Genomic DNA, 17825 nt, shown 5'->3' with positions numbered 1-17825 from the left:
AGTGACCGATCACCCCGTGGGGCAGGGGATGTGGGAGGAGTGCCAGGGGAACCCACGGACACAGGAAGAGCATATAAACTGCACACGGATTAGAGCTGGCAGACAGCAGCACTAACTGCTGCTCCACTGTACCCTCTACTTGGTTTTCTTTCTTCCAGCCTGTTTCATCTGCTTTGCAGACTCATTTACTGAAGGCACCCAGCGGTCCTGAATCATTGTGGGTTTCCCTTCACCCTGCCAATCCAGCTCTGAGCCTGACCATTCAGTTTGGCTGCCCTGCCCCAGTAATCCAAGTCCTTCCTCTTGTATCAGTTGTGGGTCACACATTCACCTGCACCCCCTCCTGTCTCCATCCATGGCACCAGGAGAGGTCCAGACATACATAACCAATACAAGACAAGTTTTGAAATGATTTTTTATTGCTTAAAAGCCACAAAGCAAAGCATAGCTCGCATTTGCTGAACCCCTGGAGTTTCAATCTGTCTATAACACCACTTCTTTGCCTGTTTGTGTGGTGTCCTTCCTTTGCTTGTACATATGTTTCCTCTAGGTCTCTCCCCATAATAATTTTGAGAACATTGAAAGGTGCATGTCCATGTAGTGACGATGTGTGATGTGAGCACAGGTCACAGCTGAGTCTCCAATAAAGAATATTACCTTCAGGTGATAACTGCAGTGAGAATTTAGCAGCTCGACAGGACTAACACATGAACACCTCCAACTTTCTCTCTTTCCCTCTTTCAACCTGCCTCTTTTTCCTGTTTATCCATCCACCAGAGTGTCTCTGGCAGTCTCTGTTCTTCCATCCCTTTCCATCCCCTGTCCCGCTGAGCATTTGCAGAATCGTAGCGTGCTGTGCAGTTGGTTGGCTGTGAGCTCTGTACGGTTACTTGAGATACAAACGTGCTTCAGTAATAATCTGCGGGCAAAAGAAAGTGGTGAAAACCTTTCTGGGAAAGGAGCTGGAGTGAGGGTGACCAACAGTCGGTGAAGGGTCACCCCTCACTCACTCACTGTGCAAACCCCCCATTAACTCAGAAACTATCACCCCAACCCACTGGCAGGCCCTTGTCCTTGTCAACCCAAACCCTACTACCTCTCCCCCCCCCCCCCCCCCCCCATTCACTGAAGACCACTGCCCCATCCACCCATTCATCCTCTGGGGCTCTGTCACTCCAGGTCTGTCCCTGCCAGAATAGATGGGAAAACCATGCTGCTAGGGGAAGTGAGCAGGTTAGGCAGCATCTGTGGAGGGAAGGCACAGTGGACGGGACTAAACTTGAAAGGCAGATGGGCGGGATTCAATGCGGGACTGAGGCAGGTGACAGGCTGGAAGTCCATATGGGTGGTGATGAAATAAAGTTGGAGGACAGAATAGGCAGGATATATAAATTGGCTGCACGCATATAGCCTCACTGGGCAAACCATCCGTAATGTAATCTCAGGCTAGTGCCGTGACATTCTCCTTAATCAATAAAACAACTCACTCACCTCTTTTACCCTCTATCTCTCCTATAACATGCATACAGAGTCATACAGTGTGGAAACAGGCCCTTCGGCCCAACTTGCCCAAACCGACCAACATGTCCCATCTGCACTCGTCCCATCTGTCTGCTTTGGCCCATATCGCTCCAAACATATCCTATCCATGAATCTGTCTAAATGTTTATTAAACGTTGCGATAGTACCTGCCTCAATTACCTCCTCCGGCAGCTCGTTCCATACACCTGTCACCCTTTTTTGTGAATATAATACCCGTCAAATTCCTATTAAATCTTTTCCCCCTCACCTTAAACCTATGTCCTCTGGTTGTCGATTCCCCTATTATGGGCAAGAGACTGTGCATCTACCCAAACTGTTCCTCTCATGAGTTTCTACACCTCTATAAGATCACCCCTCATCGTCCTGCGCTCCAAGCTATAGTCATAGCCTATAGCTCAGGCCCTCGCGTCCTGGCAACATCCTCGTAAATCTTCTCTGCACTCTTTCCAGCTTGAGAACATCTTTCCTGTAACCTGGTGCCCAAAACTGAACACAGTACTATAAATACTCCTCGATCCAGCTGCTCTACAACACTCCCCAGATCCCTACCGTTCACCGTTTCACAACCATCTTTTAAAATAAGGCTGTAACGTAGCAAAATGTGGAAAAGATGATGGGGTCTGAATGCTTTCTGAATGCACTGCATGTCATTAAACTGGAAATAATCTAGAAATAATTTACCAGAATTTTTCATGGCTTGATGGCCTGAGTTAGAGAGAGTGATGTGTTTTGGGTGTTTAAAATCATGAGGAGAGTGAATAGAGTCTTTTATCCAGGATAGACAATCAAAAGTCAGAGGTCCTAGATTTAAGGAGAAAGGGGCAAGATGTAATAGGAACCTGAAGACCACTTTTTTCACTCAGAGGATGTTGGGTCATGGAATTAGGTGCCAGTGGAGATCATTCTTGCAGGAACTATAACAGCATTTAAAAGACTCTTGAACAGGCACATGGATACGAAAGGCGTTGAGGGATATGGGCCAAACACAGGCAAATGGAACTTGCTTATATGAGGCATTTTGGTCGGTGTGGACAGGTTAGGCCGAAGCAGCTGTATCCATGCTGTAAGAGATAGATTGTAGGAAATGTTTCCCAATGGTACATGTGTCTAGGGACAGAGGGTGTTGGTCTAAGGAGGATCCGAGGAAGACCTTTATCCATTCAGAGGGTGATTGGAATCTGGAATGATCTCCTTGAGGGGATGGGGAGGCAGAAATTTTCAGTGTTGAAGAAACATTTGCATGAGCTCCTGAATTACCAAGTGAGTAGGGTGCGGAACAAGTGGTTGGAGTTGGATACCTGATGGTCAGCATGGACACGATGGACTGAGGGTTCTGTGTTGCATGATGTGGCCATAACCCTTGCATTTCTCTTTGCCACTCTTTCTTCTCTTCTCTATTTCCCTCTCCTTCCTCCCGGTCTACCTATCTGCCTCCCTCACACTCTCCCCCCAAACTATCTCTCCCCTGTACCCCTCTCACCTCACTCTGCCTTCCAGTTCTCTGTTTCACTTCTCTCACTCACTTCCTGTTCCACCCATTGTCCTGTCACCAACATCACTTCTCCCCACTAGCGCTTAGTTGTGGACTCCTTCTCGGGATCGAGTGTTCGCTTTTATACTCAGGACTTGATACTCACTCGCTTTCCAGATGATTCTTTCCGGATTATTATCTGTGAACAGAGAGCGGAAAGATAAGGTTACCAGGTGCGGACGGACCTAAGTTAGGACATCAGGAGCAGAAATAAGGAGAGATTATCAACTATTGAACCGTGGAGAGGGAGAGCCAGGCACAGGGTGGGAACAAGTCCCACATCCCTCCCCCTCTGGAATTCCAGATTGGATTTGAGAATCGGTGAATGACAGGAGTCCACTCGGCCCATCAGGCTTGTTCCAGCTTGATGGTGGAGCTCCTTGCTGAGTCTCACTCCCCATTCCTCCCCACAGTCCAGACTTTCTCCAGTTCCCTTTGCCCATTGCTGTGAATCTACTGAGCTCCATTCAGGCAGCACATCCCAGATCACTGGAGTTCCTCGCCTGAAACTTCTCTGCTGTTGTCAATCCCCTTCCCCCCCCCCCCCCCCCGTATCTTCTGCTCTCCCTCTCTCCTGCCATCCTCCATCTATTCAATCTCTGAGAGGGCTTTCAGGGGCTTGATGAAGTCCTACCCTCAAGGCAGTGTGAAACTGGGCCAGAGGGGGTTAAAGATTGGGTAGCAGCATGGACCGGCAGCTGAGAGTGGGGGATAGTTGTATTTCAGACTGAAGGCAATGGAAACATCAAATTCATATCAAATCCAGTAAAAATTTGTGTTTCAATGAGATCACCTCTCATTCTTGGAACTAGAGTTTAGACCAAGTTTGTTCGTTCTCTCTACAGAGGAGCAGCCAGACCCCATCCCAACCCACCATTCAACCTGCTGAAGCAATGCGGCTCACCTTCCATTGAGGGTAATCTTTCCTCAGGCAGGTACAGCAGATCTGTACATATTCCAGGTGCTGTCTCACCAGTGCCCCATATAATTGGAGCAATCCTCTTAAAATAAAGCCCAACACACAACAAATAGCTCACTACCCTACATGTGAACTTTCAGTGGTTGGTGTGCAAGAACCCCATACTTGGACCTCTCCCAACACCAACACCTTTCAATTTCCCACCATTTAAAATTCTCCAACTTTCTCCACATTATTTTCCATCCGCCATGTTCTGCCCGATGTCTCTGCATAATCCTGGCTTGGTATCGTCAGCTACCTTGGATACATCATGCAGTGAGCTGGTGCAGGATCCTGACCCCAAACAGGCACCATCCCTCTGCCTCCACTGATGCTGAGTTCCTCCAGCAGTTTGTGTTTTGCTTGGACATATCCAACCTGATCTTCTAATACAATTCAGGGATATCAATTGTGAGCAGCTGGGCCCAGCATTAATCCAGCATCATTCCTGGTCACAGCCACCCAGCCCAAAAAATGACCCATTTTATCCTACTCCATCTTCTCTCAGTTGACCAAGTCCTGGCTCGTATATTTTCCTCATGGCCGAGCATGTAAATTTTGTTTAATAACCTCCTATACTCCACTTTATTAAAGGCCTCTGAGTCCAAATACATATCAACTGGGTCCTCTTTTTCATTCCTGCCTGTTGCAACTTCGAAAGACATTAAGGTTTCAGGTTGGGACACTTCTTTGGACTGATTTTGGGGGTGGGGGGGGGGGTGGGAAGGAAGTTGGATGAGAGGAGGGGCAGGACAAAGCCTATGAGTCACGGGTGGATTCAGACGAATGTTTTTTGATCAGCGAATGGTTGAACAAAGTCCAGAGGGTGAGTTGAAAATTGTGAAGCTAGAGGAAGGAATGTAGTTGGAAGGAAATGGGTGAGAGAGAAATGGTTATGAGTCCAGGTGTAGCACAGGGAAGAGAGATGGACTGGGGGGAAGAAAGGGGGGAAGAAGGTGGGGGAGTTTGGTAAGTTACCCAAATTGGAGAATTAAATGTCCATATTATTAGGTTGTAAGTGACCCGTGGAATTTGAGGCACTGTTCCTCTAGTTTGTGTCTGGCCTCACTCTGGCAATGGAGGAAGCACAGGACAGAAAAGTCAGTGTTGGAATGGGAAGGGGGGTTAATGTGGTTAATAACTGGGAAATCCAGTCATCTTTGGTGGGTCGAGCTCAAGTGTCCGGCAAAACAGTCGCTGAATCTATGCTTTGTGTCACCGATATAATAAAGGCCACATCCGGAACACCTGGAACATCTGGAAGATTAGATCACATGTGATCTAAGGAGAGATAGCTGGATGGATAGAAAATTGGCTTCATGGAAGGAAGCTGAGGCTGATGGTGGAAGGTTTCTTTTCAGACTCGAGGCCTGTGACTGGTGGTGTGCCTCAGGGTTTGGTGGTGGGCCCATTGCTGTTTGTCATCTATATCATTGATTTGGATGAGAATGTACATGATTAGCAAGTTTGCAGATAACACAAAAGTGGGTGGTATTGTAGATAGTTAAGATGGAGCTTAACTACAGCGCCTTCGAGAGCGAGTTGGCAAGCTCGCACCTGTGCCGACGTCCCGACATGGTACATTCCGCCTTTTCATGCCATCGGCCCTCCGGGACTGCACCCATGTGTTCCTGCGCCGTGACGCCCACCGGACGCCGCTCCAGAGGCCTTATGAGGGCCCGTACCGGGTGCTGGAGCACGGACAGACAACCTTTGTCTTGGACATGGGGGGCCGGCCGGAGGCCATGTCAATTGACCGCTTGAAGCCGGCCCACTTGGACATCGACCAACGGGTTGCCCAGCCTCGGTCACGAGGTTGCCCCTCTTTGCGGGTCCCACCACCTGTCCCTCCAACTGTGCCTCCGCCGGCCCCTCTGTTGGCCGATTTTCGTACGCGGTCCGGTCGGGTAGTGCGACCACCAGTGCGTTTCGTGCCTCCGGTTCTAGGGGGGGGGGGGTCCTGTGGCGGCTCCCAAGGGTCTGGCCATACCACTACCGACCCCTCGGCACGGGAATGGACCGGTTCAGGGGGGCGGCCCTTTGCTACGGTTATAAAGGACGAGGTTTTGGGCGCGATTTCACTCTGGCAGACTTGACCGGTCTAGCAAACGTAATAAAATCAAACCTCCCGAAATACCCGGCTCCTTGCCTTTATTTCGGGCCTTTCTCGACGCGCCACAGTTGTCAATAATTGCAGCAGGATCTTGATCGGTTGGCCAGGAGGGCTGAGGAATGGTTGATGGAATTCAATACAGAGAAATGTGAGGTGTTGCATTTTGGGAAGACTAAAATGGGCAGGATCTACACAGTCAACGGTAAGTCTCTGGGGAGAGTTGTAGAGAAGGAAGATCTAGGAGTGCAGGTACATAATTTGTTGAAAGTGGCAACACAAGTAGATAAGTGGTCAAAAAGGTTTTTGGCACACTGGCCTTCATCTGTCAGAGTATTAAGTATAGAAGTTGGGAAGTCCTGTTGCATTTATATCAGACATTGATTAGGTATTAGGCAAGATGGTGTCAAGCTGGAAAGGGTGCAGAGAAGATTTACAAGAATCTTGCCAGGATTCAAGGGCCTGAGATTTATGAATCGTAATTATATGGAGGTTGAGCAAGCTAGGACTCTATTCATTGGAGCGCAGGAGGATGAGGGGTGATCTTATAGAGGTGTACAAAATCATGAGAGGAATAGATTGGGTAGACATACTGAGCCTCTTGCCCAGTGTAGGGGAATCAAGAACCAGAGGACATAGTTTTAAGGTGAGGGGGGGGAAATTTAATAGGAACCTAGGGGTAACTTTCACACAGGTTGTGGATGTATGGAATGAGCTGCCGGAGGTAGTAGAGGCAGGTAGTATCACAATGTTTAAGAAACATTTGGACAGGTGCATGGATAGGACAGGTTTAGAGAGATATGGGCCAAACATAGGCAGGTGGGGCCAGTGTAGATGGGACATGTTGGTTGGTGTGGGCAAGTTGGGCCGAAGGGCCTGTTTCCGCACGGTATGACTATCCTCCTGTCGCCCTCAGTTCTCTCTCCAACGCCATTCTTGCGAAGTACATTAATGACTTGGATGAAGGGATTAAAAGTACCATTAGCAAATTTGCAGATGATACAAAGCTGGGTGGCAGTGTGAACTGTGAGGAAGATGCTATGAGGATGCAGGGTGATTTGGACAGGTTGTGTGAGTGGGCAGATGCATGGCAGATGCAGTTTAAGGTGGATAAATGTGAGGTTATCCACTTTGGTGGAAAGAACAGGAAGGCAGATTATTGTCTGAATGGTGTCAAGTTAGGAAATGGGGAAGTACAAAGAGATCTGGGTGTCCTTGGTCATCAGTCACTTAAAGTTAGCATGCAGGTACAGCAGGCAGTGAAGAAAGCTAATGGCATGTTGGCCTTTATGACAAGAGGAGTTGAGTATAGGAGCAAAGAGGTCCTTCTGCAGTTGTACAGGGCCCTAGTGAGACCACACCTGGAGTACTGTGTGGAATTTTGGTCTCCAAATTTGAGGAAGGACATTCTTGCTATTGAGGGCGTGCAGCAAAGATTCACTAGGTAAATTCCGAAACGGTGGGACTATCGTATGTTGAAAGACTGGAGCGACTAGGCCTGTATACGCTGGAATTTAGGATGAGAGGCGGTCTTATTGAAACATATATTATTAAAGGATTAGACACATTAGAGGCAGAAAACATGTTCCCAATGTTGGGGGAGTCCAGAACCAGGGGCCACAGTTTAAGAACAAGGGGTAAGCCATTTAGAACGGATATGAGGAAATACTTTTTCATTCAGAGAGTTGTAAATCTGTGGAATTCTCTGCCTCGGAAGGCAGTGGAGGACAATTCTCTGGCTGCTTTCAAGATAGCGGAGTCAGGGGGTATGAGGAGAAGGCAGGAACGGGGTACTGATTGTGAATGATCAGCCATGATCACATTGAATGGCAGTGCTGGCTCAAAGGGCCGAATGGCCTACTCCTGCACCTATTGTCTATTGTCTAAATCTGTTGTAATTTTAAGGGGTTGCAGCTCAGGGTGAACTTGTTGTGGTACATTTGGACCAGAGTGATTTTGTCCTGAGGAGAGATTAAGCAGAATGGGCCTGTCCTCTCGAGTGGAAAATAATGAGTAATAACCTCGTGATGATTTGCATATCCATTATAGGCTTTGGGAGGGGATTTATTGTAATGTTGGTTCCTCTAGTTGAGAAGTGTAGAAGTAGGGGGTTGTTGGGATTGCAAGTTGGGACAGGCTGTTGAGCACTGAGATAAGAAAAAAATCCCCATCCTCATAGGTGGCGATTCTGTAGATTTCATCACACAGGGGTGTGGGAGCTCATCCACTGAGCGCATTCACAACAGAGATTACTAGATTTCTGGATATCAAGGGGAACATGGATTATGGGCTGGTTGTGAGCTTTTTTCATCAGGACCTGATACTTACGCAATCTTTCACAATTGATAGCTTTCTGAAGCATGCTTCGGCTTTCTGTGAACAAAGGAAAGTGGAGGTTACCAGGAGTGGACTGACCAGCTATGATCCTTCAGACAGAAAAGACGATGACAAACTAATGAAACGCAGAGAGGGAAGTGCTCCGAGCACATTACATCAGCACGTATTACTGGATGACGGATTGGCTGGAAATCTAAATAAAATAGAAAACAATAAATAACCTCAGCAAGTCAGGTAACGTTTATAGGGGAAAGAAACAGATTTAACATTTCAGGTTCAACATCCCACTACAGTATCAGCAAAGGAAAACCACAAAAGGTAATTGAAGTTGCAGAAACATCCTGAAAAGGTCAGGAAAAAGGAGGCTTGGATCAGGTCCAGGTGGCTGGGACAAAGCGTATCCCTGGAGAATGTAGTGGACTGCAGGGCACATTTATAGTAATGGAATCACACAGCACAGAAACAGGCCCATGGGCACAACCTGCCCATGCTGACCAATATGCCCCATCTATATTAGACAGTAGATAATAGGTGCAGGAGTAGGCCATTCGGCCCTTCGAGCCAGCACCGCCATTCAATGTGATCATGGCTGATCATTCTCAATCGGTACCCCGTTCCTGCCTTCTCCCCATACCCCCAGACTCCGCTATCCTTAAGAGCTCTATCTAGCTCTCTCTTGAATGCATTCAGAGAATTGGCTTCCACTGCCTTCTGAGGCAGAGAATTCCACAGATTTACAACTCTCTGACTGAAAAAGTTTTTCCTCATCTCCGTTCTAAATGGCCTACCCCTTATTCTTAAACTGGCCTCTGGTTCTGGACTACCCCAACATTGGGAACATGTTTCCTGCCTCTAAGGTGTCCAACCCCTTAATAATCTTATATGTTTCGATAAGATCCCCTCTCATCCTTCTGAATTCCGGTGTATACAAGCCTAGCCACTCCAGTCTTTCAACATATGATAGTCCCACCATTCCGGGAATTAACCTAGCAAACCTACGCTGCATGCCCTCAATAGCAAGAATATCCTTCCTCAAATTTGGAGACCAAAACTGCACACAGTACTCCAGGTGCGGTCTCACTTGGGCCCTGTACAACTGCAGAAGGACCTCTTTGCTCCTATACTCAACTCCTCTTGTTATGAAGGCCAACATTCCATTGGCTTTCTTCACTGCCTGCTGTACCTGCATGATTCCTTTCAGTGAATGATGCACTAGGACACCCAGATCTTGTTGTACGTCCCCTTTTCCTAACTTGACACCATTCGGATAATAATCTGCCTTCCTATTCTTGCCACCAAAGTGGATAACCTCACACTTATCCACATTAAACTGCATCTGCCATGCATCCGCCCACTCACACAACCTGTCCAAGTCACCCTGCAACCTCATAACATCTTCCTCACAGTTCACACTACCACCCAGCTTTGTACCATCTGCAAATTTGCTAATGGTACTTTTAATCCCTTCATCCAAGTCATTAATGTATATATTAAATAGCTGCGGTCCCAGCACCGAGCCTTGCGGTACCCCACTAGTCACTGCCTGCTATTCTGAAAGGGACCCATTTATCCCCACTCCTTGCTTTCTGTCTGCCAACCAATTTTCCATCCATGTCAGTACCCTACCCCCAAAACCATGTGCTCTAATTTTGCCCACTAATCTCCTATGTGGGACCTTGTCGAACGCTTTCTGAAAGTCACCACATCCACCGGTTCTCCCCTGTCAATTTTCCTAGTTACATCCTCAAAAAATTCCAGAAGATTAGTCAAGCATGATTTCCCCTTCGTAAATCCATGCTGACTCGGAACGATCCTGTTACTGCTATCCAAATGCTCCGCAATTTCATCTTTTATAATTGACTCCAGCATCTTCCCCACCACTGATGTCAGACTAACTGGTCTATAATTTCCTGTTTTCTCTCTCCCTCCTTTCTTAAAAGTGGGATAACATTAGCTACCCTCCAATCCACAGGAACTTATCCTGAATCTATAGAACATTGGAAAAGGATCACCAATGCGTCCACAATTTCAAGAGCCACCTCCTTAAGTATCCTGGGATGCAGACCATCAGGCTCAGGGGATTTATCAGCTTTCAGTCCCATCAGTCTACCCAACACCATTTTCTACCTAATGTTCCTTCAGTTCCTCCGTCACCCTAGGATCTCTGGCCACTAGAACATCTAGGAGATTGTTTGATTGTTATACTAGTCCCACCTACTTGCACTTGGCCCATATCCCTCCTTCATTATCCATGTACCCATCCATATACCCAACATTCCATTTACCCACCACCCTCTGTGTGAAAAAGTTGCCCCTTAGGTTCCTATTAAATCTTTCCCCTATCACCCTAATCCTATGGCTTCTGATTCTTAATTTCCCTACTCTGGGTAAAAGACCTTATCTATTCCACTCATGATCTTATACTCACTCCCCTGTAAGTTCATTCCTCATCCTCCTGCATTCCAGGGAATAAAGTCCTAGACTGCCCAATCACTCCCTGTAGCTCAGGCCCTCAAGTCCTGGCACGGCACGGTAGCGCAGCGGTAGAGTTGCTGCTTTACAGCGAATGCAGCGCCGGAGACTCAGGTTCGATCCTGACTACGGGTGCTGTACTGTAAGGAGTTTGTACGTTCTCCCCGTGACCTGCGTGGGTTTTCTCCGAGATCTTCGGTTTCCTCCCACACTCCAAAGACGTACAGGTATGTAGGTTAATTGGCTGGGTAAATGTAAAAATTGTCCCTAGTGGGTGTAGGATAGTGTTAATGTACGGGGATCGCTGGGCGGCACGGACTTGGAGGCCGAAAAGGCCTGTTTCCGGCTGTATATATATGATATGATATATGATATGATAACATCCTTGTAAATGATGTTCGTAAAGGAAAACTAAAGGGCAAAAAAGAAGGCCTGGCAGACCTCTGGCAGATAAGATGCAAGAGACTCCAATGAGTTTTTGTAACATTTTATGCGTGGGTGGGGGTGGGACACACGACATGGGGGGGAGGAGATATGACACGGGGGGGGGGGGGGGAGATATGACACGGGGGGGGGGGGGGAGATATGACACGGGGGGGGGGAATACGGAAGAGACGGCGCCGAGGACTCCTGTACATTGGTAACATTAGGTCCCTGTCTCACAACACAAACACCTTGCAACAAAGAACCATTAATTGAGCATTACATACCTTTGGTATTACTTTTGCACAACTTTCCACACGTCTGCAACAAAAACAAAGAAGTTTTGTTTCCGCTGCACATCAACATTCATCGCTCATAAGTAAATACAAATTATTGTATCCCTTCCTCCCCCTCACCAACATACCGTCCCCACATTCCTCACCCTCTCTGCTTAATCCCCATTAACCCATGTGCTCCCTCTCAGTATTCCCACCTCTCCACACACTCTCCCTCTCTGGCACACAATCACATTGGAGAGTAGCAACGATTTGTGAACAAAAACTGATCTGTGTTCCTGTTGCATTGTACGGCTCTCTGTCCATCTACACAGGTTCACAACCCAATGGTATGAACATTGAATTCACCAATATCAAGTAATACCCCCATGCCCTCTCTCGTTTCCGTTCCCCCCTCCTACACCCGGTGCAGCCCATTTATTTCACTATCTCCCATCTGCCCCTTCACACCCCACCATTTTCCTTCCTCAGTGTGCTCATCTCCCATCCCCAGATCCCTCATTTCTCTTTTATTCCCCCCTCTTCCCCCCCACACACATTGCTGCACACAATACTCCAAATGTGCCCTGACCATAGTTTATAAAGCTGCAACATGATCACCTGATTCTAAAACCCACATCTGACTAATGAAGGTAAGCAAGTTGTCTGCCTTCTTTACCTCCCTATCCATGTTGTGCTTCCACTTTCAGTAAACTATAGACTTGCTCCTCAAGATTCCTCTGCAGATAATGCTACGGAGGGTTTAATTTATAAGGACCAGACTCGAGCAGAGGGCAAAGCTTTAAAGTGAGAGTGGCAAAGTTTAAAGGAGAGTGGTGGGTGCCTGGAACACACTGCTGAGGGTAGTGGTGGAGGCAGATACAATAGTGACATTTGAGGCCTTTAAATAAGTACATGGATATGCAGGGAATGGAGGGATGTGGATCATGTGCAGGTGGAGGAGATTAGTTTATCTTGGCATCATGAACAGCACTGACATTGTGGGCCAAAGGGCCTGTTCCTGTGCTGCATTGTACTGATAGGCCTGGAACAATGCAGGGTGTAACACAGGGAACTTCGATCATGTGGATGATCACAGTCTTTTCCCAAGGGCGGGAGAGTGTAAAACTAGATTTTCGATGAGAGGGGAAAGATTTAAAAGAGATCTGAGGGTGGTGGGAGTATGAAATGAGCTGCCAGAAGAGGTAGGAGGAGCGAGTACAATAACAATATTTCAAAGTTATACGGACAGGTACATGGATTGGAAAGGTTTAGAGGAGTATGGGCCAAACGCAACCTAATGGGTGTGGCTCGAGGTGAACACTTTGGTTAGCATGGAAGAGGTGCTGAAGGCCCTGTTTCCATGCAGCATAGCACTCTGTCTCTTTGATCTATATTCTGCCTCTCCCTCTACCCATCCATCTCTTTCTCCCTGCCTGTATAGCTCTCCATCTCTTCACATCTGTCCTCCTCCCCTCTTTTCACACATCTATCTGTAACTATCTATCTATCTTCCTGTGTCTGCCTCTGTTTCCCACATCTGTTTGTTTTGTCAGGCATCTGTGCATCTCCCCCTTCTCTCTCTCCCTCGCTGCATCCTTTATCTCCCACTCTCTCTCTGCCACTCACACACTGTTGCTCTCTCCTTGAACTCTCCATCTTTTCCATCCCATCTCTTTGTGCTCTGTCCTCAATCCCCTCTCCTTCTCATTGTCCCCCCCTCTGTCACTCTTACTCTCTCCATCACTTCTCCCTCAGACTCTCTCTCTGTCCGTCCTCCTCCTCTCCCTCCTTCCATCTCTCTCTCTCTCCATCTCCCTGCCTCTGTCTATCTTCTTCCATATATTTGTCTCTCTGCCACCCTTCCTCATTTTGTCTCTCTCTCCTCCCGTGGATGGTGGTGGTGGGGCTGTATGTCAGTGAGATACACACATCAGGTCCTCACCTGTAGTAGTTCAGACCTTTCTCAAAGTACTCACGCACTGTTAATGTCTGAGTAGCAGGCTTACCGTGTGCCTCCCATTCATGGGACCTGTGGAAAGAGATTAGGAACAGCAATGTTTCAATATGAAGAGTTTTCAAGAGTGCAGAGCTGAAAGATGGATTGAAGGAGAAACAGAAACTGTCTTTGAATGATATTGGTGGTGAGACCACACTTGGACTATTGTGCAAAGTTCCAGTCACCCAACTACAGGAATTATTCCAACTAAATATATAGGAATAATTTCAACTATTGGAACCCCGTCATTAAGTTGGAAAGGGTACAGAAGAGATTCATGAGGATGTAACAGGGACAGGAGGGATTGAATGATATGGAGGGACTGGACAGGCTGAGGCTGTTTTCACTGGAGCGAAGATGGCAATAAAGTGACTGCTTTCCCAGGGTTGGGGTGTCTAAAACATGAGGGCATAGGTTTAAGGTGAAAGGGGAAAGATTTAAAGGGGACCTAAGGGGCAATCTTTTCCACACAGACGGTGCTACATTTACGGAATAAGCTGACAGAGGTCATGTAGAGATGGATTTAAAAGACATTTGGACAGGCATATGGATAGAAATGTTTAGAGGAAGTTAAAAACAAGTTGGTGGAGGAACTTAGCAGACCAGACAGTATCTGCAGGGAGAAAATGGACTGATGACTTTTCAGATCAGGACCTTTCTCCAGTCTGAAGACCAGGAACCAAAACATTATTTGTCCAGTTGGAAGGGGAGGGGTAGGGGTAGGGGTGGGGGTGGGGAGAGTGGGTGATGTCCATGGTGGGGGTGGGGGTGGGGAGAGTGGGTGATGAAGGAGAATGTCCATGGGAGGGGAGCGATGATGGGGGAGAATGTCCATAGGAGGGGTGGGGGCAGGGAGGGTGGGTGATGAGGGAGAGTGTCCGTGGGTGGGGAGGGGGTGGAGAGAGTGAGTGTTGGAGGAGAGTGTCAGTGGGAGGGGAGGGGTGATGGGGGAGAATGTCCACAGGAGGGGTAGGGTTGGGGAGAGTAGGTGATGAGGCACAGTGTCCATGGATGGGGAGAGTGGGTGATGGGGGAGAGTGTCCGTGGGAGGGGTGTAGAGAGTGGGTGGTGTGAGTGTCCGTTGAAGGGTGGGAAGGGGGTGGGGAGAGTGGGTGATGGGGCAGAGTGTCCATAGGAGGGGTGGGGATGGGGAGAGTGGGTGATGGGGGAGAGTGGGTGATGGGGGAGAGTGGTGGGGAGAGTGGGTGATGGGGCAGAATGGGTGATGGGGCAGAATGGTGGGGAGAGTGTCCGTGGGAGGGGATCCAGTGGGTTGGAGATTTGACTCATATGAAGGTACAGCACAGCAGTCAGTTATTTGGCTTACTGAGTCTGCACTGACCACCAAGCACCCATTTTATGATCAATTGCCCCATAGATTCTCCCCCTTAATTTATAGCAGCCAATTAACGTAGCCCTCACACATCTTTTGAATGTGGGAAGAATCCAGAGCACCCTTGGGAAGCCCACAGAATAACAGGGAGAATGTACAAACACAGGCAGCAGCAGATATCAGGATTGAACCAGGGGTTACTGGAGCCGTGTGGTGGTAGCTTTACTAGTTGTACCACTGTGCCACCTAAACCATTGAACAGACAAACTTTGGTGTTCAAACCCAAGGATTGCAGGTGTGCAGTACACAAGGTTGCCAGCACAGGTGTGCACAATATTTCCCTTCATTTGTCAGGCACTAAATAAGAACAGTGTTACAACTTTATCTATTGGTCAGGCCACACCTGGAGTACTGTATAATTCTGATCTAGGATTAGGCACCTGAATTATGAGGAACGACTGGATAGACAGCGTTAGCTTTCCCGGGAGTTGAGGAGGCTGAAGGGGACCCGGTGGACATGCACAAAGGTATGAGAGTAAGAGACAGAGCAGATAGTAGGAAACTAGATGGCTCACTTTTAGGAGAAGTGGGAAAAGATTTAGAGATCTGAAAATAACTTTTTCAAGAGAGGGTAGTTGGAATCTGAAACACACTGCTCGAGGCAGTGGAAGCAGTGACTCTCACAACATTTAGAAGTTAGAAGAGGATTGATGAGGGCAGTGTGGCCTGCTAAATTCAGCAAGGCCTTTGACAAGGTATCGCATTGTAAGCTCGGCTGGAAGGTTAGATCACATGGGATCCACGGCAAACTAGCCAATTGGTGAGAAAATTGGTTTGATGGCAAGAGCCAGAGGGTATAGTAAAGAGTTTTTATTCAGATTGGAGATCAGAAACCAGTGGTGTGCCACAGGGATCGATGCTGGGTCACTATTGTGGAATGACCGAATGGCCTAATTCTGCTCCAATCACTTATGACCTTGTCATGGCCCAGCTAATGTCCACATAGACAACGATCTTTAACCTCAATCAATCCTCTTGGTCACCTCTTTAAAAAACTGTCTGCTTTGTGAGATATGATTCCCTATGATTATCCCTGATCAGTCTTTATCTATCAACTGCTGGTAAATGATGTCCCTCAGAATCACCTGCAGTTACGTACCCACTACTGATGCAGGCTCACTCACCAGTGGTGCCCTGGCTTGTCCTTGGTGCCCTTAAATAACTGTACATTAGCCACCCTCCAGTCTACTGGAACTTCACCTGTGCCTAAAGATGATGGTAATATCTGTGCAAGGGCTCCACAATTTCTACCCTAGCTTTTCACAAGGTGCAAGTATACATTTGGTCAACCCCTGGGGATTTATCCACCTTAGGTACAAACCATTACCAAAGAGTGTCTTTGCCAGACAGTTCGGGCCAAACCTTGTCCAAATCAGGCTGTAAAGACTGAAAATAAACAAATTAACATTTTGTGTCAGGACAAGAGTGAAATAAAAACTGAAAATACAAGAAAGAGAACATCACATACCCTACACAGCGATAGCAGCTGGATTGCAATCAAGTTGAACAGCTATATGAAACCAGATGCAGGTATCTGGGAATAGGGTGGGATCTAATCCAGGGATTTGGGGGTTTGTAAATAAACAGATACTCAGGAATTACAGGTTGGAATCCAAGTGAGGATTTCCACATAATCTAACAGAAACCCAAAAGTTATGTGTAGACTTGAATATTGAGTCGTAGATTTATAGTTATAGAGTCATAGAGTGGTACAGTGTGGAAACAGGCTCTTCGGCCAAACTCGCCCATACCGGCCAACAGTGGCCCAGCTACCCTAGTCCCACTTGCTTGGTCCATAATACTCCAAACCTGCCCTATCCATGTACTTGTCCAACTGTTTCTTAAACGATGGGATAGTCCCAGCCTCAACTACCTCCTCTGGCAGCTTGTTCCATACACCCACTACCCTCTGTGTGAAAAAGTTACCACTCGGATTCCGATTAAATCTTTTCCCCTTCACCTTGAACCTATGTCCTCTGGTCCTTGAATCCCCTACTGTGGGTAAAGGACTCTGTACATCTACCCGATCTATTCCTCTCATGATTTTATACACCTCTATAAGATTTCCCCTCATCCTCCTACGCTCCATGAAATAGAGACCCAGCCTAGTCAACCTCTCCCTATAGCTCACACCCTCTAGTCGTGGCAACATCCTTGTAAATCTTTTCTAAACCCTTTCAAGCTTGACAATATCTTTCCTATAACATGGTGACCAGAACTGAACACAATATTCTAAATGCGGTCTCACCAACGTCTTATAAAACTGTAACATGACCTTCCAACTTCTATACTCAATACTCTGACTGATGAAGGCCAAAGTGCCAAAAGCCTTTTTGATTACCTGCGACGTGACCTTCAAGGAACCATGCACTTGTACTCCTAGATCCCTCTGCTCTGCAACACTACACAGAGGCCTACCATTTTACTGTGTAGGTTCTACCCTTGTTCGACGTCCCAAAATACAACACCTCACACTTCTCTGCATTAAATTCCATCAACCATTCCTCCGCCCACCTTGCCAATCGATCCAGATCCTGCTGCAATTGTTCACAACCATCTTCACTATCTGCAAAACCACTAACTTTGGTGTCATCAGCAAATTTGATAATCTTGCCCTGTATGTTCTCATCCATTGATGTAGATGGGAAACAGTAATGGGCCCAGCACCAAACCCTGAGGCACACCACTAGTCACAGGCCTCCATTCTGAGAAGCCACCTTCCACCATCACCCTCTGCCTCCTTCCATGGAGCCAATTAGCTATCCTTTCAGCTATCTCTCCTTGG

At 47.4% G+C, this 17825-nt stretch overlaps 1 protein-coding gene across 1 annotated transcript in view; it reads right to left on the bottom strand.

The window, feature by feature from the left end:
- Positions 1-457: 457 nt before the first annotated feature.
- Positions 458-17825, bottom strand: part of LOC144591018 (ribonuclease T2-like) — a 35057-nt gene continuing 17689 nt past the window's right edge. The window contains exons 5-10 of the mRNA XM_078395365.1: positions 16368-16426; positions 13594-13680; positions 11661-11694; positions 8470-8514; positions 3180-3212; positions 458-919 (exon numbers count right to left, since the gene is read on the bottom strand). Of these exons, the coding sequence (XP_078251491.1) occupies positions 887-919; positions 3180-3212; positions 8470-8514; positions 11661-11694; positions 13594-13680; positions 16368-16426 (291 nt within the window). The 3' untranslated portion in view covers positions 458-886. The remainder of the gene's footprint in view (positions 920-3179; positions 3213-8469; positions 8515-11660; positions 11695-13593; positions 13681-16367; positions 16427-17825) is intronic.

The sequence above is a fragment of the Rhinoraja longicauda genome, unplaced genomic scaffold (assembly GCF_053455715.1).
Source record: "Rhinoraja longicauda isolate Sanriku21f unplaced genomic scaffold, sRhiLon1.1 Scf000496, whole genome shotgun sequence".
NCBI lineage: Eukaryota > Metazoa > Chordata > Chondrichthyes > Rajiformes > Arhynchobatidae > Rhinoraja > Rhinoraja longicauda.
This window is presented reverse-complemented; position numbering and strand designations above follow the sequence as displayed.